The sequence below is a fragment of the Hipposideros armiger genome, unplaced genomic scaffold (genome assembly GCF_001890085.2).
Source record: "Hipposideros armiger isolate ML-2016 unplaced genomic scaffold, ASM189008v1 scaffold_23, whole genome shotgun sequence".
Lineage (NCBI taxonomy): Eukaryota > Metazoa > Chordata > Mammalia > Chiroptera > Hipposideridae > Hipposideros > Hipposideros armiger.
The window spans coordinates 4596821-4617563 of NW_017731373.1; the positions used below are offsets into that span (position 1 = coordinate 4596821).

General features: G+C 42.3%; 1 protein-coding gene across 8 annotated transcripts in view; it reads left to right on the forward strand.

The window, feature by feature from the left end:
* The window catches only part of SPATS2L (spermatogenesis associated serine rich 2 like), a 160398-nt gene that overhangs the window by 123326 nt on the left and 16329 nt on the right, over nt 1-20743 (forward strand). For 7 of the 8 annotated variants that reach the window (XM_019635670.1, XM_019635669.1, XM_019635675.1 and 4 more), the window contains 2 exons: nt 975-1181; nt 2768-2903. In XM_019635670.1, the coding sequence (XP_019491215.1) occupies nt 975-1181; nt 2768-2903 (343 nt within the window). The remainder of the gene's footprint in view (nt 1-974; nt 1182-2767; nt 2904-20743) is intronic. The other variant, XM_019635673.1, reaches the window with a different exon arrangement.

Below are 20743 nucleotides of genomic sequence, written 5' to 3' on the forward strand. Positions count from 1 at the left end.
GGCAGGGTTTCGTGGAGATGATGATGTGCTCTGTTTGAGTGTGAGCCACAGTGGGCCAGAAAAGTGAAGTCATTCCACAGAGTCATCAGGATCTAGGGAAGATCAGAACATGGGTCTCCTGGATCCAAACCTGCACTCTTTCCACTACACCCGGCTTTCTCCAAGAACCTGGCCTTCAGAAGCACACTGGCTTCCCTTTTTCACACCCAAAGCTCTCTGTGGTTAAGTAAGATGTTAAGGGTGATACATTTCTTTTTTGGGCCACGTAGATGTCATTTAACTCCAGCAATAACTAAATAGGAACCTACCTTTAAAAGGTGCCGAAAGCAACATGCTGCTAATTTATTGCCACATCTGTTAGTGCTCCAGGGAGAATCTGACTCCCTAGATTTTAAATATAGTTGAGATATTATGATGATGTTTCCTGATTTAATCCTTCCATAAATTAAATGAAATGATTATAGTACCTGTTGTCACTTTATTCTTGCCCTATCTCCAATCACTCTTCTGCCTTCATTAAGTCAGAATAAAATACCACAAGACATTAATGTAACACTTGGAGATAGGAGGGCTACATTTTTAGAGCCTCAATATGAAATCATACACCTCTTTTACCGAATGGGGGGAAAAAAATGATCATCTCGCATATCTGATGTAAACCACCTAATAACCTTTCTGGGTGAGGAAACTAAAGCTCAGAAATGTTAAGTGGCTTGCCCAGGGTCACCCTGCAAATAATTACAAGAGCCAAACACCTGTCCAGGTCTTCTGACTCCAAGTACAAGGCTCTTTCTACTTCTAGTATATTCTTTAGTCTACTGGGGAGTCTATTAAAACAATTTCTGCACTGTTTGCAATGAAAGGTATTATTACCAACATGTAAAGAAAAACAAAAAGCTTGGCATTCCCCATCACTTTATCATCAATGTTTTCAGTCTATCACTTCACAGTCATTATTTGGTGTTTTCTTACAGAAGGCAACAGACCACTGCAACAGAAACTATCCTTAGATGGGAACCCCAAACCTATACATGGAACACCAGAGAGGTCAGATGGCCTACAGTGGTCAGCTGAGCAGCCCTGTAACCCAAGCAAGCCTAAGGCAAAAACATCTCCTGTTAAGTCCATTGCCCCTGCAGCTCATCTTGAGATAAAGCCAGATGAGCTGGCAAAGAAAAGAGGTAAAGTGGTTTCTTTTGCACAAATGATTCAACATATTTTGCACACACAGAGAAGAATGATAGAACTTTCCAGAAGATGCTGCTTAGTAGAGAGAGACACATGAGATTGCATTTCTCTCTGTGACCCACTTAGACAGGAAGGCAGATGTGATCCCTCCCATGTTAACCAAAGGTCTTCAATGTTTAAGTGGAATTCCATCCCCTTTCCCTGCCCCTCTGTTGCCATTCTTCTCTTTGTAATCATGGATAAATTTGCACCACAAATGCTGTCTACCCTAATATCTTATAAAGAAAATGTTAATGTAGGAGCTCTTTTAGAAATGCGAATGCCGAATGTTTCCTTGATTTACAAATTCTGAACTTGCAGTGAACAAAGATGAGTCTAGAGCAGCGGTTCTCAACCTTCCTAATGCTGTGACCCCTTAATACAGTTCCTCATGTGGTGACCCCCAACCATAAAATTATTTTCGTTGCTACTCTATAACTGTAATTTTGCTACTGTTATGAATCGTAATGTAAATATCTTTTTGTTTTCCGATGGTCTTAGGCGACCTCTGTGAAAGGGTCGTTCGACCCCCAAAGGGGTCGCAACCCACAGGTTGAGAACCACTGGTCTAGAGGCTGGTATGTCTTCTTCAGATATGATCTTCTTCACGTGACTTCAGTTCTGTTAGAACATGCAGACACTATAACACTGAAAGAGGGTTTTATATTTGGAACACTATATTTTTGTTATTTTTAAAGCTTTGGTATGCTTTATACACATAACTGGTATTAAAAATGAGAGGGGCTAAAACACTTCCTTTCTGATTCCCAGAAGGTTAAATAATATTACTCCCATTCAGCCTCAGTTGTATCTGATTTCCTTGGCTTTGGTTTGATATACTTTCTCGCTTTTCTTGAGAGAGATTTCTTTCTTCTAAGAAACATGCCCTTGTTGGGATAAATACAGTTTGCCTATTTGTTTTGCACTATCTGTAGAGCCTGGTGACAATTTCAGGAAATCAGGCAAGATTGGCACCCACAGAGCCACTTTAAGTGCTGCTGCTATAATTACAGGCCTGGCTCGGGACAGATGGGGCCAGAGCCAGAGTACCTGGCACTGATGCTCCGTCCTCTTTCTAGCTCATTTGTACCTCTCCCAATCTCTATGTCATTTTCCTTTTCCAAAGCCCTGCTGGCTTTTAACCATGCAGAGTGGTGTTCCCAGAGAGAGCCAGCAGCACAAATGGTCTTTAGACATATCAGATTCCAAGAAACTGCTCCGTGTGATGAAACACATGATCAGAACCTCTTTCCTAAGAGCAAAGGAGACACGTGTGTCCAGGACAGCCCAGCCAGAGAACCCACTGGTGAAATCAGAGCAGTCTCGGGCCGCACAAACCACCCACTCCAGATTTTTAAAACCCTGGGTTATAAACATTCTCTGGACAGAACTTTTTTTTTTTTCATTGAAAAACAAAACAACAAATTTTTTTATTGGGGGTAGGGGTGAGCTAGTTGGGTTTTTTGTTGTTATTGTTCAGCTCACAAATAAAAAGATAAAGTACTCAGTTTAACATTTTATTCCTCGACATTAATTTTAGGCCCAAATATTGAGAAATCGGTGAAGGATTTGCAACGCTGCACTGTGTCTCTAACTAGATACCGCGTCATGATCAAGGAAGAGGTGGATAGTTCAGTGAAGAAGATCAAAGCTGCCTTTGCTGAGCTACACAACTGGTGAGTAATTCAACTTGGAAACAATGTATGGCACTGTTCTATAGGTAAAAGCATCAGAGGGAAACTGTTGTTTATTTAGTACGTAAACATCACAGAACAACTCTTCAGCCGTTTTTTTCAAGCCCTGCAGGCAGAAGCATATATCTTGGGAATAAAAAAGAAGAGAACGTGTTTGAATAAAAAGAAACCCGATACACATAATTTATTGATGCTTGAAGTTGGCCTGAAAGTGTATGAATGATGTAGAACACAACCTCACCAAAGAACAAAACCTCACCAAATGATATTTTTGACAAATCTCTGGAAGGCTAATATCATGAATGCTACTAAGTAAAAACTAGTTTTCAGCTTTGTCATTATAAAAGAAAACAAAACTCAGAAATATCTTACACGAGCTTAGTGATAGAATCCCATGCTTGGAGATCTTTAAGACTGGAGTTTAGAAATGCTCCACTGGGCGGTTTTCATCCTGTCTTGCCCTGCTCTGCAGCAGATTTTGATGGAAGACCTTGCTTTGAGTCCTGCACATTTGCTTATGTTCACAACTGGAATGAAATATGTATTAGTAAAGGTCACGTTATTATCAGTATAAAAATGTTCTCAGGGAATCAATCAGAACATTTTTGGTTTCAAGTGACAGAACCCGAACTAACTAGTCACACTAGATAAAGACAAAAGAGAATTTACTGACTAATGTACATGAAAACTCCAGAAGATTCTGTTAGGCAAATTTAGCTCTGAGCCCAAACGATGTTACCAGAATTCAGTTTATCTCTCTCTTTCTCTCTCTTCCTCCCTCACTTTCTGTTCCTCTTATTCTGCTTATTCTTGGCTTTATTCTCAGGCATGACCTCCCCATGTAGCAGCAAGATGATCCCTTGGCCGCTCCAAGCTCACATAGTCCTTAGCCCCTGTGATCTGAGGGAGTGCTGTGTCTCCAGTAGTCCTAGTAAAAGGCCAAGGGCTAATTCTCACTAGCTGGGTCGTGTCATGTACCTGTCCCTGCACCAATTGCTGTGACTAGGAGGGACGGAGTCTTCCCCCAGCCAGGCCCAAGTCATGGTCCTACCACAGAGCTAGCAGTGGGGCGAGCTCCAGCTGATCTCCAGGAACTGAGAACTGAAGAGCTGTGGCTCCCAGTGGAAAATCAGGGTGCTAAAAAGGGAAAATACAGGACAAAACAAAACACATCCACAGTGCCCGGGCTCCATAACATGCTCCTTATATCTCATTGGCCGCCCGTGATTCTAAAATTTGATCACATCTTCTGCGTCCTTTTCCTATTCCAAGTCCTTGGTTGGACACTGATTGTTGAGTTGTGTAAAATTAAATGACGATTCTTAACACTATCCTAATCTAAAATTGTTGAATTTGAAGCCACGTGCTACATATAATACAACAGCCCAAGGGTGCATAAGACGCCAGGGACTTGAAAGAAGACCATGACCTCCAGCTATCATTCAGCGAGGAACCATTGACCCTCCACCCAGTCACAGCACCCAGATCTTCATGGACCTTGTCTCTGTTTGATCTGGTTATAACCTAACTGTCTGTTCAAAGCAAACTCCAAGAATATGTTTGAAAGTACTTAAAGAAGGTAAAGATACTATACAATGAAAGGCGTTTCTCTTAGTATTATCGGTTTTTAAATTTTATAGTTAGATGACTTTTCCACTCTGTCCTTAAGTTACCCTAATATATTATATATAGCACACACAACTTCCAGGCATGTTCGCTAGAACCAGAGTCAGCAAACTTTATCTGTAGAGGGCCAGCTAGTAAATATTGTAAGCTTTATGGGCTGTAAGTTCCCTGCAACGACTCAGCTCTGCTGTCGTGGCATGAAAGCAGCCAGAGATAATGCAAAAAGGCGGTGGGCCAGATTTGGCCCGTGGGGGTCGTAGTGGGCCAGCCTCTGTCTGGAGGCATTAGTTAGCTGCTCAGAGAAGACCACGCTGTCTTATCCTTTTGTGTGGCATTTTAAAATAAACTCTTCCTCTGAGGCCTCTGTATTCTCTCTTCCATCTGAGTGACTCACACTAATTGACCAAGTGTAGCAATGACCTCAGATTACCTCTCTCCTTCAGCTGCTCTGAGTACTTTTATTTATTTATTTATTTAGTTTTGCTTTATTTCCTTAGTAAAATGAACCCCACATGGGTCACGGGACATCTGGAGGTTTGTAACAGATTCTTTGAGTGTTTTGCTCCTCAAGAGCTGCAAGCATGGGCCAGGAAAGTCAGCACCCAGGGAAGCTGTATATCTTCTCTCTGCTTGTGATTCTAAACGAGCTCTTCCAGCTACACTACTGTTCAGAAGTCACCTACTTAACAAAATGGCACTTTCCCTCCAAATTGAAGAACAACAAATTGAGATCAACAGCTTTCTGTATGTGATTGCTATAAAAGGAGGAAACACAGCACTTGTTTTCTGATCTAACCCTTAATAAAAATCATCCCAAAATGACATAAATGTTAATCTAAATATAAAACCAAAGTATTTTTTTTAATCAACCATTTACATGCATTTCTGTCAAATGGAAAAACTTTGACTCTTTTCCAAAGGAGCCTGCAACCCAGCCAACATGGTGATGTACTTGAATTAAGCCCCCCTCTCGTTTTCTGAGGGATGAATTTTAGGGACTGGGGTACTCTTGAAAAATAGCAGGTCACAGAACTCAAGAAGGCAGCTTAAATGTTTTTAAAAATGAAGCTTTCTATTGGTGGTGAAGTCGTGAACTCTAGGCTTTAGAGAAAATTTTGAATGCCGCACCATTCATTTAATACAGCTGAAACCTCAGGATTACATTGTTTGGAGAACGCGGGACAAGGCCTCTGGAGATTTCTAGAAAGTGCTCATTGAAACAGATGGTAACTCATCTGGTTTACAAGCGACACTGCACTCCCAGTTCTTCTCTCCTTACTTCAAGCCAGCAGCTCTCTCACCAAAACATTCAACAGGCATCGCGTGTAGTTTAGAAATAAATAGAAACCCTCATGTAAGAAATGCTAAACATTCACTTTACTACCAAAGTGCCAGCTTCAGGAAGTGAATCTTGCCTGACTGAATACCCTCAGAATACTGCTGGAATTCCTGGGAATGAGGATTCTGTGAGGCTGGGAGAAAGCACTGGTGTGCACATGCTCAGCACCAAGTGAGCAGATGTCTGAGAAAAAATGAACTAAAGGCTTATCCTTCCCAGTCTGGTTGTGAAGAACACTTTGTTCAATATGGTTAGTGAAGAAAACCATTAAATAGCTAAATTATAATATCAAAGTTGGCATTTAACCAGGACACAGCTACACAGGGCTAACTGACCGTTACGTGGATCATTCTTATTTTCCCAGAAAGAATTGGGGATTTGAGAGGGGAACACAGATGACACCATGCTCTCACAATATGTCTTAACAGAAAATTAATTTTGCAACATGAGCGCCTGTGTGAAAAGTCCCATCAGGAACTAACATGAAACAGCTGGTTTCTTTTCTGTATGATTGGTCCCCTACCACAACTGGAAAATATTCATTCTTTGGAATTATAGCTGCCAGATTTCATTGCATTGTGTGCATACTAGTCTGGCTTCTCATCACAGATGTGTGTGTGTATGTGTGTGTGTGTGTGTGTGTGTGTGTGCACGCGTGTGTGTTTGCATGTGTGTGCATGTCCAAGTTGATGATGAAGGCTTAGAATGAGCAATAAATAATTGAATTCAAAAAACATTGAAGAAGGAGAATAATAGTTGGTAGTTCTGCCATATGCTGGGGGAGAAAGTATTCCAAAATAAAGCTGTAAAGATTGTTAGGTGCTCTTGGTGATTTAACATCTAATTAAAAGCACTCCTAAAGAAAATGAAAGATGGTAATGAACCAAAGGGATAGTGTGTGCTGAGGATGGGGCAATGGGGTTGCAGGGAATGGGGGTTGGAGGGAACCATTTTTTTAGGCTGCTTTGGGTTCAAATAGGAAAGGGAAATAAGTCAAAGCATGCGTTCTGTGTAAAGGGGCCAAAATGTTCCTATACCTCATGTTTATTTTTTGCGGGAGCAGTGCCAAATCTGGCTCAAGCAGAATTTGGAAGTAGGTCAGGGGTTTCCGCTCCTCTGGCCTTAAGCCCTTATCCACTTCCCCCTTCTCTTTCTGTTGGAGTTTCTTCCCTCACAACAGACAAGGTGAATCTCCTGCTGCCCCCTACAGTCCAGGGGCGCCTCACCATGACACCACTCACTACAAGACTGGAACTCGGAATGGGGTCCCTCTTTCCCTTCCTTTTTCCTTTTAACCATTGAAACTTATTTTTGTGTAACGGATAATCTCATAACCTCATCCTTTTGATGACCATGTGTCCTCTCTCTCAAAGTGACATATTTGCGTGTTAACAAATGTTAACAGAGCCTGTTGAGACTCTCCACCGGCCAAAAGAATAACTCGACAAGGGAGAATTTCAGGCTGCAGAAAAAGCTGTTTTGAGATAAGTTTATTTTCTTCCGACCTCCCTCCAATCCCACTGCAAACGGGGCCTCTCATCTGCTATGGAAGCCCTAGTGGTAGCCATGCAAACCCGCACACAGACCGCCCTGGTGGTCAGCAGCGTGGCCCCCATGCTGACCAGGTGTCATCACTGTGACTTTTTAAATGTTGTGTCTTTTTGCTGGGCTGTGAGCTTCAGCAGGCCCCCCACAAGGGAAATTGCCACTGTGGCTGCTGCATTTCGGAACAAGCTATGCAGCAGTCTGTCCCACGTATCCAGCTTGCCGATTCTTAGGTGCCCAAATAATATAAAACTCTTAGAGCATACAGTCTTGGAACTACTTCAGTTTCATTCCATATTAGACCATTTTCCTTTTATTGCAGGTTTATCACATAGGAGGCTTCTTTCCTCGTTGGTTGTTTTATTCTCCCCCTACATTCCCCAAACTTTTAGCTGCTTTGGGGTTAATACCTTGCTTTCCATGCAATGCCTTCAGGGTTTTTATTTTTTCTCTTTGTGACTAAACAGTGACTGAAAGATGGTGCCTGTAAATTAATATTTACTTCTCTCCATACCAAAGTATTGTGTATCCACTATAATTAAAAACTCTTAGAGCTTTGTGGTCATCCTTTGCCTAAGTGCCACCTCCAGAGATGCTGATGTCTTTGGTCTGAAGTGGACCCAGAAATAGATTTTTTTTTTTTTTTAAAGAACTCCAGGTGATTCTTTGGCTTGAAACTCACTCATTGAGAGTCCTGCAAAGAGAAGGATATGTCTGGGGCTAGAGCAATGTTCTCAAGCAGGATGAATTTGCCTCCCAGGAGACCTCATGTCTGGAGATATTTTTGGTTGTCACAATTGGCATCTAGTAGGTCCAGGCCAGGCCCACTGCTAAATATCACAGAATGCACAGAACAGTCCTCCCCCGTCCAGGTAACAAAGAATTATCTGTCCTAAGACATCCATGATGCTGAGAAAGCCTGACAGAGGAAAGGAAGAGGAAGGCTGCATGTCTCCCTTCACTATCAAGGACACTGCCCTTCTGTGTGTTCTGCAGTAGCTCCTGGAGGGAAGGAAGGAGAGTCCTCCCCTTGCAACAACCCCGAGTAGCTATCTCCCCTCCCCCACTCGCCCTCCTAGTGTGCCACCGAGACTAGAGAGGAAATTCCCTTTCCAGGCCTTTACATACCCCCAAAACATAACCACAGTGCTTCCTCTTTTCAGATCAGTGAAGTAGGACATTTTTGTGTGTGTGGCCTGAAGGATAAACCTTCTAGGTACACATTTTAAAGGTCAAATTACATTTTTGTTTCCTTAAGACCAGAAAAACAATTGTATTGAAGCGCAGAACATTGAGGACTTTGCTTTTTTTTGTCTGTTTTTCATTATAGAATTCAACTCAGTCCTTAGGAGAAAATGGCAATATTAAGAACTAATGCTTGTAGCTAACGATAGGCAGCCACTCTCATTAGCCATTCTGTCTCTACCTGAGTCTTTTTCTCATTTTGCAATAAAGCCAAATAGCGCAGTGGGGGGCCGAGATTAGGGTGAAGACCTGAAGCATGGAAAGGTAAATGCAATAGAGAATTTTTCTGTCTAGGGGATTATTATTTTTCTTTGGCTTCAGCCAGGCAGCAATATTGCTTGGTGTTCCTGGGCATACATGGTGTATGTCCAGCTACTCTACTGCCAGTGACATCCTCAGATGTGCCAGCCCTTGTGCTCCTTAATGAAATGAAATGAATGATTAAAACAGAAGGTGTTTTTGCGTATCTTATGGTACAGTAGTAGCTAACCATTTAATGACCCTCTCTTATTAGGAGTCATTGGAATTGTAACATTGTGTATACTTTGATAGATAAATGGAAGGAAATTAAGTATTAGGTGAAACGCGTCCTGGAATTAGATCTGTGTCATAGAATAGATGCTGTGACAACAAGCAAACTTGGCTTTTGAGTTCAGTCACATGGAGAATGTTGACATAAGCATGGGTAATGAGTAGAGACTCCATTTTAAAAACCATGTGGCTCAAATAGTAAGCATTCCCAGTGCCCCCACTAGCGTCCTGAGTATCTGGAGTAGTGTGTTGTCCAGTAACAAAATGATGCTTTTCTCTGTGCCATTCATTAATGGATGTTGGTAATGGGATTATCATCAGGAGAACTGACGTTAGGAACCTTTTCAACCGCTTAGTATTGTTATGTAATAATATTACAAAGCCTTCAGTTCCCTATTAAAATAGCAGCCGTGTGTTAAATGATGGCTAGATTTTGCCATCTCCTTGGACTCAACATGTAATGAAGACAAAGTCAAGAGTTTGCATTGTATTTTTTTTAAGAAATTTAATAAAAGGTCTGTATGTCCTTCTGCTCTGGAAATGAATACAGTCTTCCCATTGATCGAAACCTGTACAAACAAGACTTTCTGATTAATCCCTTTCCTTCTCATCAGATGGTTTTCCTAAGTGCCCACCTGCTTGTGACTTGTAAAAAGCACTATACAACGGAAATTAAACGTACCTGTTTCCTCTCCCCACACCCAGTATTTGAGATTATGCCAGCGTAAGTGAAAGAACGCACAGCATGGAGATGAGCACACACCTGCCAAGGATATCAAAAGACAATAATAGAGGAGTCTAATAAATACATGTATGCCTCAGGAGAGCCATATGAATGGGTTTTTGTTGCTGTCCTGGCTGACAAAATGACTCCATTTTCTGACTCTGTATCAGTCCAATAAACAGCAAGAAGCTCCAGGATCCATTCTGAAATTGTGGAAAAGCGTAAATACCATACGAGAATAGCATGGAGAAACTCAAGGTTCCTGTGACTTTGTAACTAAGGCAAGTCCCTGTGGTACAGTGTATTTCAAATCTTGCCTCGTTTGTGACTGTGCCATTCTAAATAGTGTAGCTCGCCTTCTGGAGGGGAAAGCTTCCCTTTTCCTATTTTCTTTCCTCCCCGAGGTTTTTCTGTGCATTGGATGTTTCCCCAGGGACACTGCGAGGACTGAGTGAATCACTGACATGAAGGAAGAGCAGGTTGAGAAATACAGAAACTACAGAACTAGCCTTTTCCATTTAGGTACAGTCCCCAGGAAACCAGCATCAATAGCACCTGGTATTAACAGCCTTTCTTAGCTACATGTGCGATTACCTCCATACGTTATGTCAGCCGCACACTTAGCATTAGAAGGCCGCTTTCCTTTCGCTGCAGCCTTCTTTGCAGAATAATAGACCCACAATAAGCACCGGAGGACAAGAAGTTGATTCTGATTTCAGCTTGAAATCTGAAAAGATTTCTGAATCTTTTCAGCAAATGAAGGCTACCAATCATACCAGCTGGTAACATGCTCCTGAATAGGAATTGTTAGTTTTCCTCATAGACTAGAAATATAAAAAGGAATTAAACAAAATGTTCTAGCTGTACAATACCAGAGGAAGAGTACATGCACCATTTGTGTGTGTGTATTTTTCTTAATTTACAGTAGAATCCATTTTCATTGGGAAAATAAGCTGAATTCGTTCTTATATATTAGTATAAATCTAAAATACATTATAATGTTAAAAGTGGGGTATCTGAGATCATAATTTCAGAATGGATCTTGGAACATATTCCTGTTTATTAGACTGATATCGAGTGAGACTCTGCAGTCTCTTAGAGTGAAACTAAGGCATCATTTTGGGCAAAATTTGTCAGCTAGGATAGCAACAAATCATATAAAAGATTATAAAATACCTGAAGTTAATATAAAATTTCTTAAATGTATGTTAAATTTTATTTCAATGACTGTAAATCTTTGGTTCTTAGGCCATATGCTAACAAAAGTCACAGTTTCAAGGCATATTAACCACTTAATTGGAAGCATGGGGTGTAGATTTAGATAGAATAGGGTCTAAATCTCTTCTCAACATATTCTAGCTCTGAAGATGGTTGGCTTTCTTAACTTCACTCAACTATAAAACAAGGGTGTTGCTGTTACTTTCTAGAGATTTTGTGAAGATTCATGTACAAGATATGCATTTCTTGGATTATTCTAGAAAATCTCTAGCCTTGCCCACAGTGGAAGTTCAACCTTGGTTGGTTCTCTTCTCTTCCAAATAACCATCGAGTACATTTCTTTCCCTCTCTGCCAAGACATTGGGAAGACATTATCCTTCTCCACCTGTCTGTTTATTTAGCATCCGGCAGATCCCAGCTATGAGTTACGAGTATTTCATCACAGCTTTTTACTGTGTATTGCTCGATGAAGAGAGAAGTAAGGCGAAAGGACCCCTGATTCTGAATGGCCACAGTGGTCGCCAGTTCAGCCCTCCTGCTCCTTTCATGTCTTGCCATGCCTTCACTCTACCTTCTCTTCCCCTTTCGTCATTCATCCATCCAACAGATAGATGAATACGTCACAAGCCATGCTTCTCAAAGTTTGGAATGCATGGGGAACACCTGAGCCCCATTCGCAGAAACTGATCCTGTGGGGCGGGGCCCAGGAAGCTGCATTTAATGAGCACAGTGGGTACCAGTGTAAGTGGTCTGAGGACCTCCCTTGAAGAAGCACTGCTAATAATACAGAGGGATAGAAGACGATTTCTTCCCTTAAAAAGTCCAAGGTTTAGTGGCAGCAGACAAACAGGCTATGTAATGCGGTATGGCAAAAACTGTAATGGAGCTGTGCATGGGGGAGGGGGAAATCAACACCGGCGGGAGCGTTAGGGAAGGGCCCACCCACAGTGTGCTCTGGGAGGAGTATGTTCCCTGGGTCTCTTTCCATCAGACAGTGAATTTTGAAAACATCCCTCTCAAACCAGAAACCTTATTTATAAATCATACATGGCTTCTACTATTAATCTGTCTACTAACGATTAGAATAAAAATTAAGTACTCAGCGTTTATTATTTTCTTTGTTCCCCCCACTTGGGAAACTGGTGGCCTAGGGCAGGTCCTGAAGGGGAGTGGCAGCACAGGACACTAGAGGTGCTGGATGGTAAAGAGTCTTATGGCCTAAACCAGGAAGTGTATTGTACATTCCCCACCACTTCGCTTTTCACGTGAGAGCCAAGCATTGAGGAGCCCACCAGGAGGCAAGGAGCCGCCTCAGCTAGGCCAGGCTGTCTTGGGTTGTGGGCCGGCATTTCTGTGACTTCTTGTACCACATCAGTCTCTTCTAGCTTCTGTTCCTAACTTACTGATGTTCAACAACCATGATGGCTTCTGCATAGATGCCACCCACTTCCCAAAAATTGGAAAGCAATGCAACAGTGTTCAGAATGGTTGGCTCTATTTTAAGTATGAGACCAAGAGAGCATTTGTCTTATTTTGTTTTATTTTGAAATTTGCTTTATTTTATCCTGCTTTTCTGATTTTTTTAATAAGCATGAGAAAAGTAAAAATGTGAAGAAAATGTTAATTCAGTTTCTTAAATGGTATCCTTGTGCTATAAGACAATTAACATCCACATTGCTTTCTTTTCTGTAAATGTAGTTTTAGTTGTTTTTGTTTTGTTTTGTTTTGTTTTTAAGGGGGTTGTGGTAAATCATATAATTTTTGTAGCTATAGAAACTGAACACAGTTTAGTGATGAGAACAGTGATACAGCGATCTCCATGGAAGGAAACAAAACTAAGAAATAATTAGCAAAGATAAGAAAATATATTATTAAGCAAAATCATGTGTAATATTCTAAATGGAGGTATACAAGGAATATAGATTTTTCCATTGAATATGTGGTGGTGTGGGATTTGTAGAATTTACAGGATTTTGCAACTCTGATGTCATTTTAAAAATTCCAAGGAAAAAAGGAATCGCTGTGTTTGTTTTTTCAATTAACTGTGTCTTTTCTGAGGAACTCCAGGATTTTATAAGTGTTGGAAGTTAGTTCTTGTGCTAAATCTGCATGTGCCTCATTCCTGAAATGCACCTCTGACAGTGTGATGAAATATTCATTAACTGTGATTTAAATCATTGTAGGATCTCAATATAAAAAATGCAGACTAAGAGGTATTAACATTAACAGATTATATTACCTCTGATAAAAGAAACAGAAATAAAAAGGGCTCAGCCTGATTGGCAAATTGAGTGCTGTTGTCACATTCATTGACAGCCAGAGGGATTTTAATTTTGTTTTATATGTTAAATGTGGTTCATGCTTAGAGGCACTGCTACTCTATTTCCCTGATAGTCACAATTACTAGACAGCTTATCAAAGGGTTGTGTTCCAACCCTCGTCTACATGCTATAGACATATATGTGGGTTTCATAAGTTTACCAAGTCACACTGTGGAAGTCAAGAAATATTTAAAAGACCATTTTGTCACCACTGCTACATTAAGAAAAAATAATTCTATTGTTTTTTTCTAGTTATATACACAATGCAGGTTGTTGTAAAATCTAAATGAAAACATGGACACAGCAGAAGGTGACAGACCCAGGAATCCCAACAAAAAAAATAAACAGAGCCAACTACTTGATAATGAGCCTGGAGATAAATCTGCAACAGTGGAAGTGGAGTAGGGTAAGAGAGATAGTGGGTTGTCGGAAAAGTCATGATGCATTTTTGCAACGAAAAACATAGAAAAAATATGTCATGACTTTTCCGACAACCCAGTAGTTCCGAGGTGGACTTCAGAGGACTTGATCACATGGGAAATGAAAGAAAAGGACTCACGGACACCGGGGGAGTGGTGATGCCAGTCGCCAGTGTGCAGGGTGTAGGAGAGGGGGCAGGACCATTTTCCCTCTACCCTTCTGAGTTCTTGGCTGAGACGCCCTATAATAAAAGACAGATTAACAAGAGAAAAACAAACCGTAGTTTATTAATTTGTATACCTCATATATACATGGGAGACACCCAGGGGAAAATGAGGAACTCAAAGAGTTGGCGTAGAACTCAGGCTTAAATACCATCTTAACAGGGAAAGGGTAGAGGGGGTGTAGGGGAGAGGAAATGATTTTTAGGAAAGATGAATGGGTCCTTAGAAGAGTAGATGGGAGGTAGGCAAGTTTCTGACAAAGTGTGTCTGGGTGTGGTGTTGATTGCTCGTCTCCTCTCCTGTGAAAGCAGGCAACAATCCTCCCTGGATGATGAAACTCCTGGGGAGGAAGGGTGTTCATGGCAATCAGGTTCCTTGTGGAGAATCTGCCTTTAGGTAGATAAGAAGAGTTCAGAGAAAGCCTCTCCCTGCATTTGCTGGTTTTCAAGTGCCTATAGCTCACAGTAGACAAGATTACCAAAGTGCCATATCTTGGGTGGCATATTCTGCTATCCTTCAAGAAGCAGAATAGAGAAAGGAGGAACGGGCAGTTGGCAGCATGCAAGAGCGTGGGTGCCATTTGCAGGCTCCTTTCGTAAGTGTTAGGGATGCCTGTTCTCTTGACCTAGAAATAAAGAACCACACACAGTCTTGCTGCATTTGTACCTCTCGGGCCAGGGACAGAACTTGGCCCACAGCAGCAGTAGTTGAAAACTGAGTGAGCTGAAGCCCCTGACTAGTGTTGCCGTGGGCCCAAGAATTTCTGGTAATACTCAGGGAGTTAGACTAGAAATGGTACCCATGGTAACAGTACTGTACGTCCTAAATGTATAAAGGGAGTTTTTTCTACACGCCACCTGTTAGGCAAAATCCTCTCACCCCGGGGAAGGGACGTAGATGCCTGAACTTGTGGACGGTACACATGGCCTCTTCCTCAGCGCTAACTCCCAGCTCAAGTCCCACATAGTGGCCACTGGGTGCTACGAGGCTACTAGGAGCCCAGCTGGCATTCCTCTGGGCATCCACAGTTCCTGATGCAATAGTAAGGAGCAGAGGCCACAGGCAGCAGCAGCTCAGCTCCGGCCAGGAATCGAACCGGCGACCCTGTTGCTCAGAAATTCTTTATACGGGAGTTCTTGCTCTATGGCTTCTCTCTCATTTGTGTGCTTTATGTAAAATGTGGAGTCCAGAGAGGCTAAAACAACACCTTGGCATTCATTGGATTCCCTTTTTCCCTCTAATGGGTCGGGGGACAGGAGGCCCTCCTTCAGCACGCTCATCCTGCAGGAGGCCGGGGCTCCATCTCCCTCCAGACCCTCTCCACTTGCTTTGTTCTCTTTGGCAGCTGAGGAGTTAAGGAAGCTCCAAAGTGAAGCACTTGATCCACCACAAGAAGGTCCTGAAACAAGTGTCTGGCATCAGATGGTCCCAGGCAATTTCTCTCACAGACTCCTGAGAGAAGGAAGGTGGCCTCGTTTTAACTCTTTACCATCTAACTCTGGCTGCTGTCACTGATTGATTTCTTTGCATTCCCTTTGAAATTCTGCTTTCATTCCTCAGCCCCCACCAGCATGTTCTGCTCTCCTCTCATCAACCCCTGACAGTCCTGTGCTGCTCCCTATCCCAGCATCTCGCTTTATGAGGAACACAGGACTTGATGGGGCTCATCCAGGCTTCCAGATAAAGCCGTTTCATCACTCAGTGTCTTAGTCTCCACATTTAAAGAAGAGCCTTCCACAGCACAGAAAAAATGGCACCTCTATTCCTGCTGAAATACCTTTCCAATTCTTTTTTATTATTGTTATTATTAGTCCTCTATACAAAGGAATCAAGACAATGGAAACATTTTTATAAAATGACACTTCATCTCTATGATTAACTATATAAGAAGCCATAAAGGCTTTGCCATGGTAATCTCCTTATCCTTACACCTTATTGCTTTGATAATAAAAGCTTTTTTATGGCGGTGGAATAAAATTTTACTGTCCCTGCAGTTTAGATAAAATGAGGAGATATGTTTTGGAAGGATAAAGGGCACATCTGAAACATGTGAGGTCAGCACGGGTTTTATGCGAGCTCAGTTTAGGTAGAACATGTTCAATGTATCATAAGCCTAGTGCCCCCTGAATGACTTTATTCAACCATTGAGAAAACTTTTAGTGGTCGGTGGAAAGCCAATTAAGGAGTTCCGTGTTGCTGTCAAGTACAGAGGATCACTGCTGAAAAGCAGAAATGTTCAAAACCCAGACTTGCAGATGATGAGTGGGGGAAAGCACAAATTTAAATATTTTATTACCACCTCAATTTGCAGACAGTATCATCAACTACCTGTTTTGATTCTGAGCCAAACCCTGTGTGGTTTGGTGAATATCGTTGCACTTTTATTCATAAGCTTATGTCTCAAAAGATTAGGTTCTGTCAGTAGCAAAAATTGTATACATTTTTGCGTAAACATGATTTATACATAATGACTACAATGTATACCAATTAAACAGTTTCATTATTGGTATGCCATAGAAAAATGAATATGTTTTCTTCCCTTACATTCATCAGTATCAAGCAATTTTTGTCAAGCAACCCACAATGGTCTAAGATCATGAAGTTGAACAGAAGTTTTTAAAAAATCAGAGTTTCCCTGAAGAAGTGATGATTAAGCAGAGACCTAAGGGAATACTCAAAGTTAATGAGCTGAAGAAAGGCAGGCTAGGGGAGTAGAGTTGTCTTCCAGCAGAGGGCAGGGCAGGTGCCAAGGCCCTGTGGTGGGGAGAGAGCAGAGCTCATACCCTCTGGGGTGTTGTGAAACTTAAACCACATCATCCACAGCAGTAAGGCACTGGTGCCCTGCTTTGCGTGTCTGCCACACGGTAAGCACTCAGGATGTGTTAGCTTTGGTCGGCTCTCATTCTGAGGCAATGTGGGGCCGATTCCTGTTTACACAGGCTGACCTGGAAAGCAAGCGGGTGACCTTTCTGCTTCCCTTATGGGAATGTGGTCTGTGACACTGTGTCTGATTTTTCTGCAACTCATCAACTCTCTGATGTCATTCCCCTGAAAAGCCCTCCCTCCTGCCCCCCATCTCTGCTAGCCCCCGTACCAGGGTTTTACCTAGCACATTCTGTCCTTAGCCGGCCTGCTGAGTTGTTTGTCACCGCTAAGAAGTTTTAGTAGGACTTGCAAATGGCACTGCTGAAATTTCCTCATGAAGCTGGATGTGACAGCGGGGCTTGTGGACATGTGGAAGGTTTTAGACACAGTCTTTTCCCTTGGACCCTTTCTTTGGTCTGGCACACAGCTTGATGCCAGCCTTGCCGCCTAACAGCCTGCCAGAGGACAGGCTGGCCTTTACTGCTTCATCCTCCGCGTCCACTTCCACAGCCTGCTGCCTCGAAAGCAAGAGCCAAGGAAACCCTCAGGCGCACCTTTCTGAGATTCTTGAAGGAGGTTCAGGGGGCGCTGTCTCAGGCTGACACCTGAACCTGGTTTGCATTTAGACCATCAGTTCAGAGCAGGGTCCCAACTCCGCAGAGATTCCTTGGCTTGCCTTTATGCGCGTGAGTTTTTAAAGCAGCCATACATCGCAGTGCTTGAATTGCTAAGACACTTGAGGACGATGTTTTGTTGAGATACCCAGAGGAATAGAAGCATGGTCTGATGCCAACTCCACAGGCTTTTTCACATCCTCAAGTAGACATTAAGCAGATTAACAATTTATGGTGTAGAACCTTGATTCCCCCCGTTGCTCGCCCAGAAGCCCTGAACTAACTAACCACTGTGTGAATATCCAGCTTCGTGTAGTACGCGTTAGACCTGGGGACACGCATTAGACCCCAGGTGTCCATCTTGTAAACTCTCTGGGCGCATAATTATGCGAAGAAATTTAACCAACAAAAATGTACCACGATCTTGTAGCTGGTAAAGAAATTAGCAAAGGCCTCTCCTATACCATTCTCCCCATCCAACACACACACAGACTGCAGGATTCCCAGCGTCCAGAGTCTGTGGCCTTGTTTGGGGACGGATGGGTAGGGCGACTGGCAGTCTCGCTGCAATCTGCTCCTCTGCCCCCCACCTGCTGGAAGTCTGAAGACACCCCATCTTGTATCATGTGCATGTATTGCCTTTAACGGTGTACTTCGCATGCTCTCCAAACCTGGAGACTAATTAATGAGAAGCCTTCTGGTTGGTTAAGGGTGCGGGAACCCTAATTTCTTCTTGCCATCATTTTCTCCCCTCTTCTGTTTTTCACTATTTCCCCAATAATTTCCGCAGGTCCTCTCACCTTCTTCCTCTCAGCATTCCCAAAAAGAATGTGTAGGGTCCACAAGGATGGGAGGATTTTTTTTTTTTAAATCCACAGCTCTATTCCCAGCCCCACCACCCTTGCCTGGCACACGGCAGGCACTCAGCAACTATTTGTCCAATGGATGAATATTTTGTTAGTCCTCCCCTATTTCTAGTTCTCTCTGTGCCATATTCCTACACAGCCGTCCCAAACATGTCCAACCCTGTTTCACACCACTGGAGAAGAGGAGGGAGTACAAGTTACCTGCAAGTCTCACGTGACCTGTAACCCGTATGTCAGCTGGAGTCTCCCAGCCCCTTAAGTAAAGATGTTTTCCTGGGCTCCTGTTCCATGTCCTGTGGCAGTTGAAAGCCCTCTCTCAGATTTGTGCCAGGTCTGGGGGTGGGGTAGGGCTTGACATTCTCAGCTCACTCTGCCTGCAGGCTATTGCCTCTTCCCATCTGTTCAGCCTTGCATTTACACAGATAGAAAACCTAGCCACGTCCTCAGTGCCTGTGTGTGTGTGCGCGCGCACGTTCAGACCAAGCACACCAAGCAGTGTACACCTTGCATTAGCATAGGAGACCCCTTGGCTCCTGGAAGGGCTGTTGCCCACCCTCCACCCCACTCCTGTGATTTCTTTCAGGCTCTTCACCCAAAACAGCTGCCAGCCGTCTTGCTGACTTCTGTCTCTCTCTTATCTCCGCCCTTTCTATAGAGAATAAAAATTTCTCAGGCAGAGTAGCTTAACCATATTGTTGTGATTTGGGTTCCTGACTCCAGATCTCTAGGTTCTCACCTAATGTCTTGAACAGCTCATCCATTAACCTGGATGTCCTAAACTAACATGGAACTGCCCTCCCCCAGGGGCTTGTTCAAAACAAAATAAAAAAATCACTTGGCCTCTGTTGTGGCTACATTTGTGAACTTGACAGAGACGCTAAATATACCTCATAATCACAGGAACACAAGCCTATTGTTCTAACCCAGCATTTCATATAATTAGCAAATATATGCTGATTTTTGAATACATGGTCTCCGGGAAGAAACGCAAGAAGTTGCTAACAGTGGAGAACTCCAGGGAGGGGAACTGAACAAGTTGGGACAGAGATGGAATAAAGACTCCCTTCTCACCATGCACCTTTCTGTACCAAGTATTTCCTGTACTAAAACTCATTGACATCATACCTATATAATGTCAATAAATAAGGTACAGGAAGCCTGATACGCTGGTTACACCAAAGGGATCATACCCAGTGACCTTAAGCCATCTGCGTCATGGGAATAACTGATGTCTAACTTGATAGATTTGGCTCAGAGCCCAGTTCTGGAGAACTTGACTTACACGTCAGTTCTTTCCATTAGAATTTCCTCGTTGGAAATGGCTGAGCTCCTCAGCACACAGTCCTTACACGTCACATGTTTAGGTTACATCATCTAGGTTAGGAGCCCCCAGACTCCTATAGATATATCCCAGGAACCACTTCTTACCTTGGCAAATATTACAAAATAGTTCCTCTTAAAAAGAAATAAATTTTCAGCACCCTTTGGATTTTAAAAGTGCGTCTGATGGAGAAAAAAAATAGCACGTCTGATGAAACAATCTGAGTCATAATAAGGATATAACTGCGGTGTGTTTAGTGCATTACATATGAGTTCATAATTAAACTATACAAACAAGCAAAAAAATCTTGTTGGTTACTTTTGGAGGACCCTAAAAAACCATCTATCATCTCGAAAACTGATAAAAGGGAAGCGCCAAGCATTTATCCTGCTTATATTTACTTATACAAACTGTTTTTTATGATAACTCAAGTAGCTTATAAGGGAAAGTTTCTCTATGGAAGCTGTCTATTAAATAAATGAAGGAGAAGTGATAGAATTTGAATGTCCCCATATTTCAAACCCTACTGACCTAGGCGATGATCATCAGTGGCTGCTAATATCAAAAATAGAGATGTCCTTTGTATTGCCTATAAATTTGTTATGAGGTGTAGAAATTTGAATTAGATTTGATTTCTTTTCAGGAGGAATATTTATAAGGTGTTGTGTCATTATGTGTCTGCTGATGGAAATATATAACGTAAGTATTCCTCCTGAAATAAAAAACAAATCTAAATCCAATCAGATCTCTGTATCTCGAAACAAACTTATAGGAAATATAAAAGAATGGGTTATGTAATATGATGAAGATGCAGTCAGCAAAATTCAGACCTGGTTTCTTCAACAAATGATTGCAAAGGAGAAAAAACAGAGATAAGAAGGAATCTATCTATAGCCTAAAACAGATTTAAGAGACAATCAACCAACAGTAATAAACAGGCTTTTTTTACAACCTGGTTCAAAC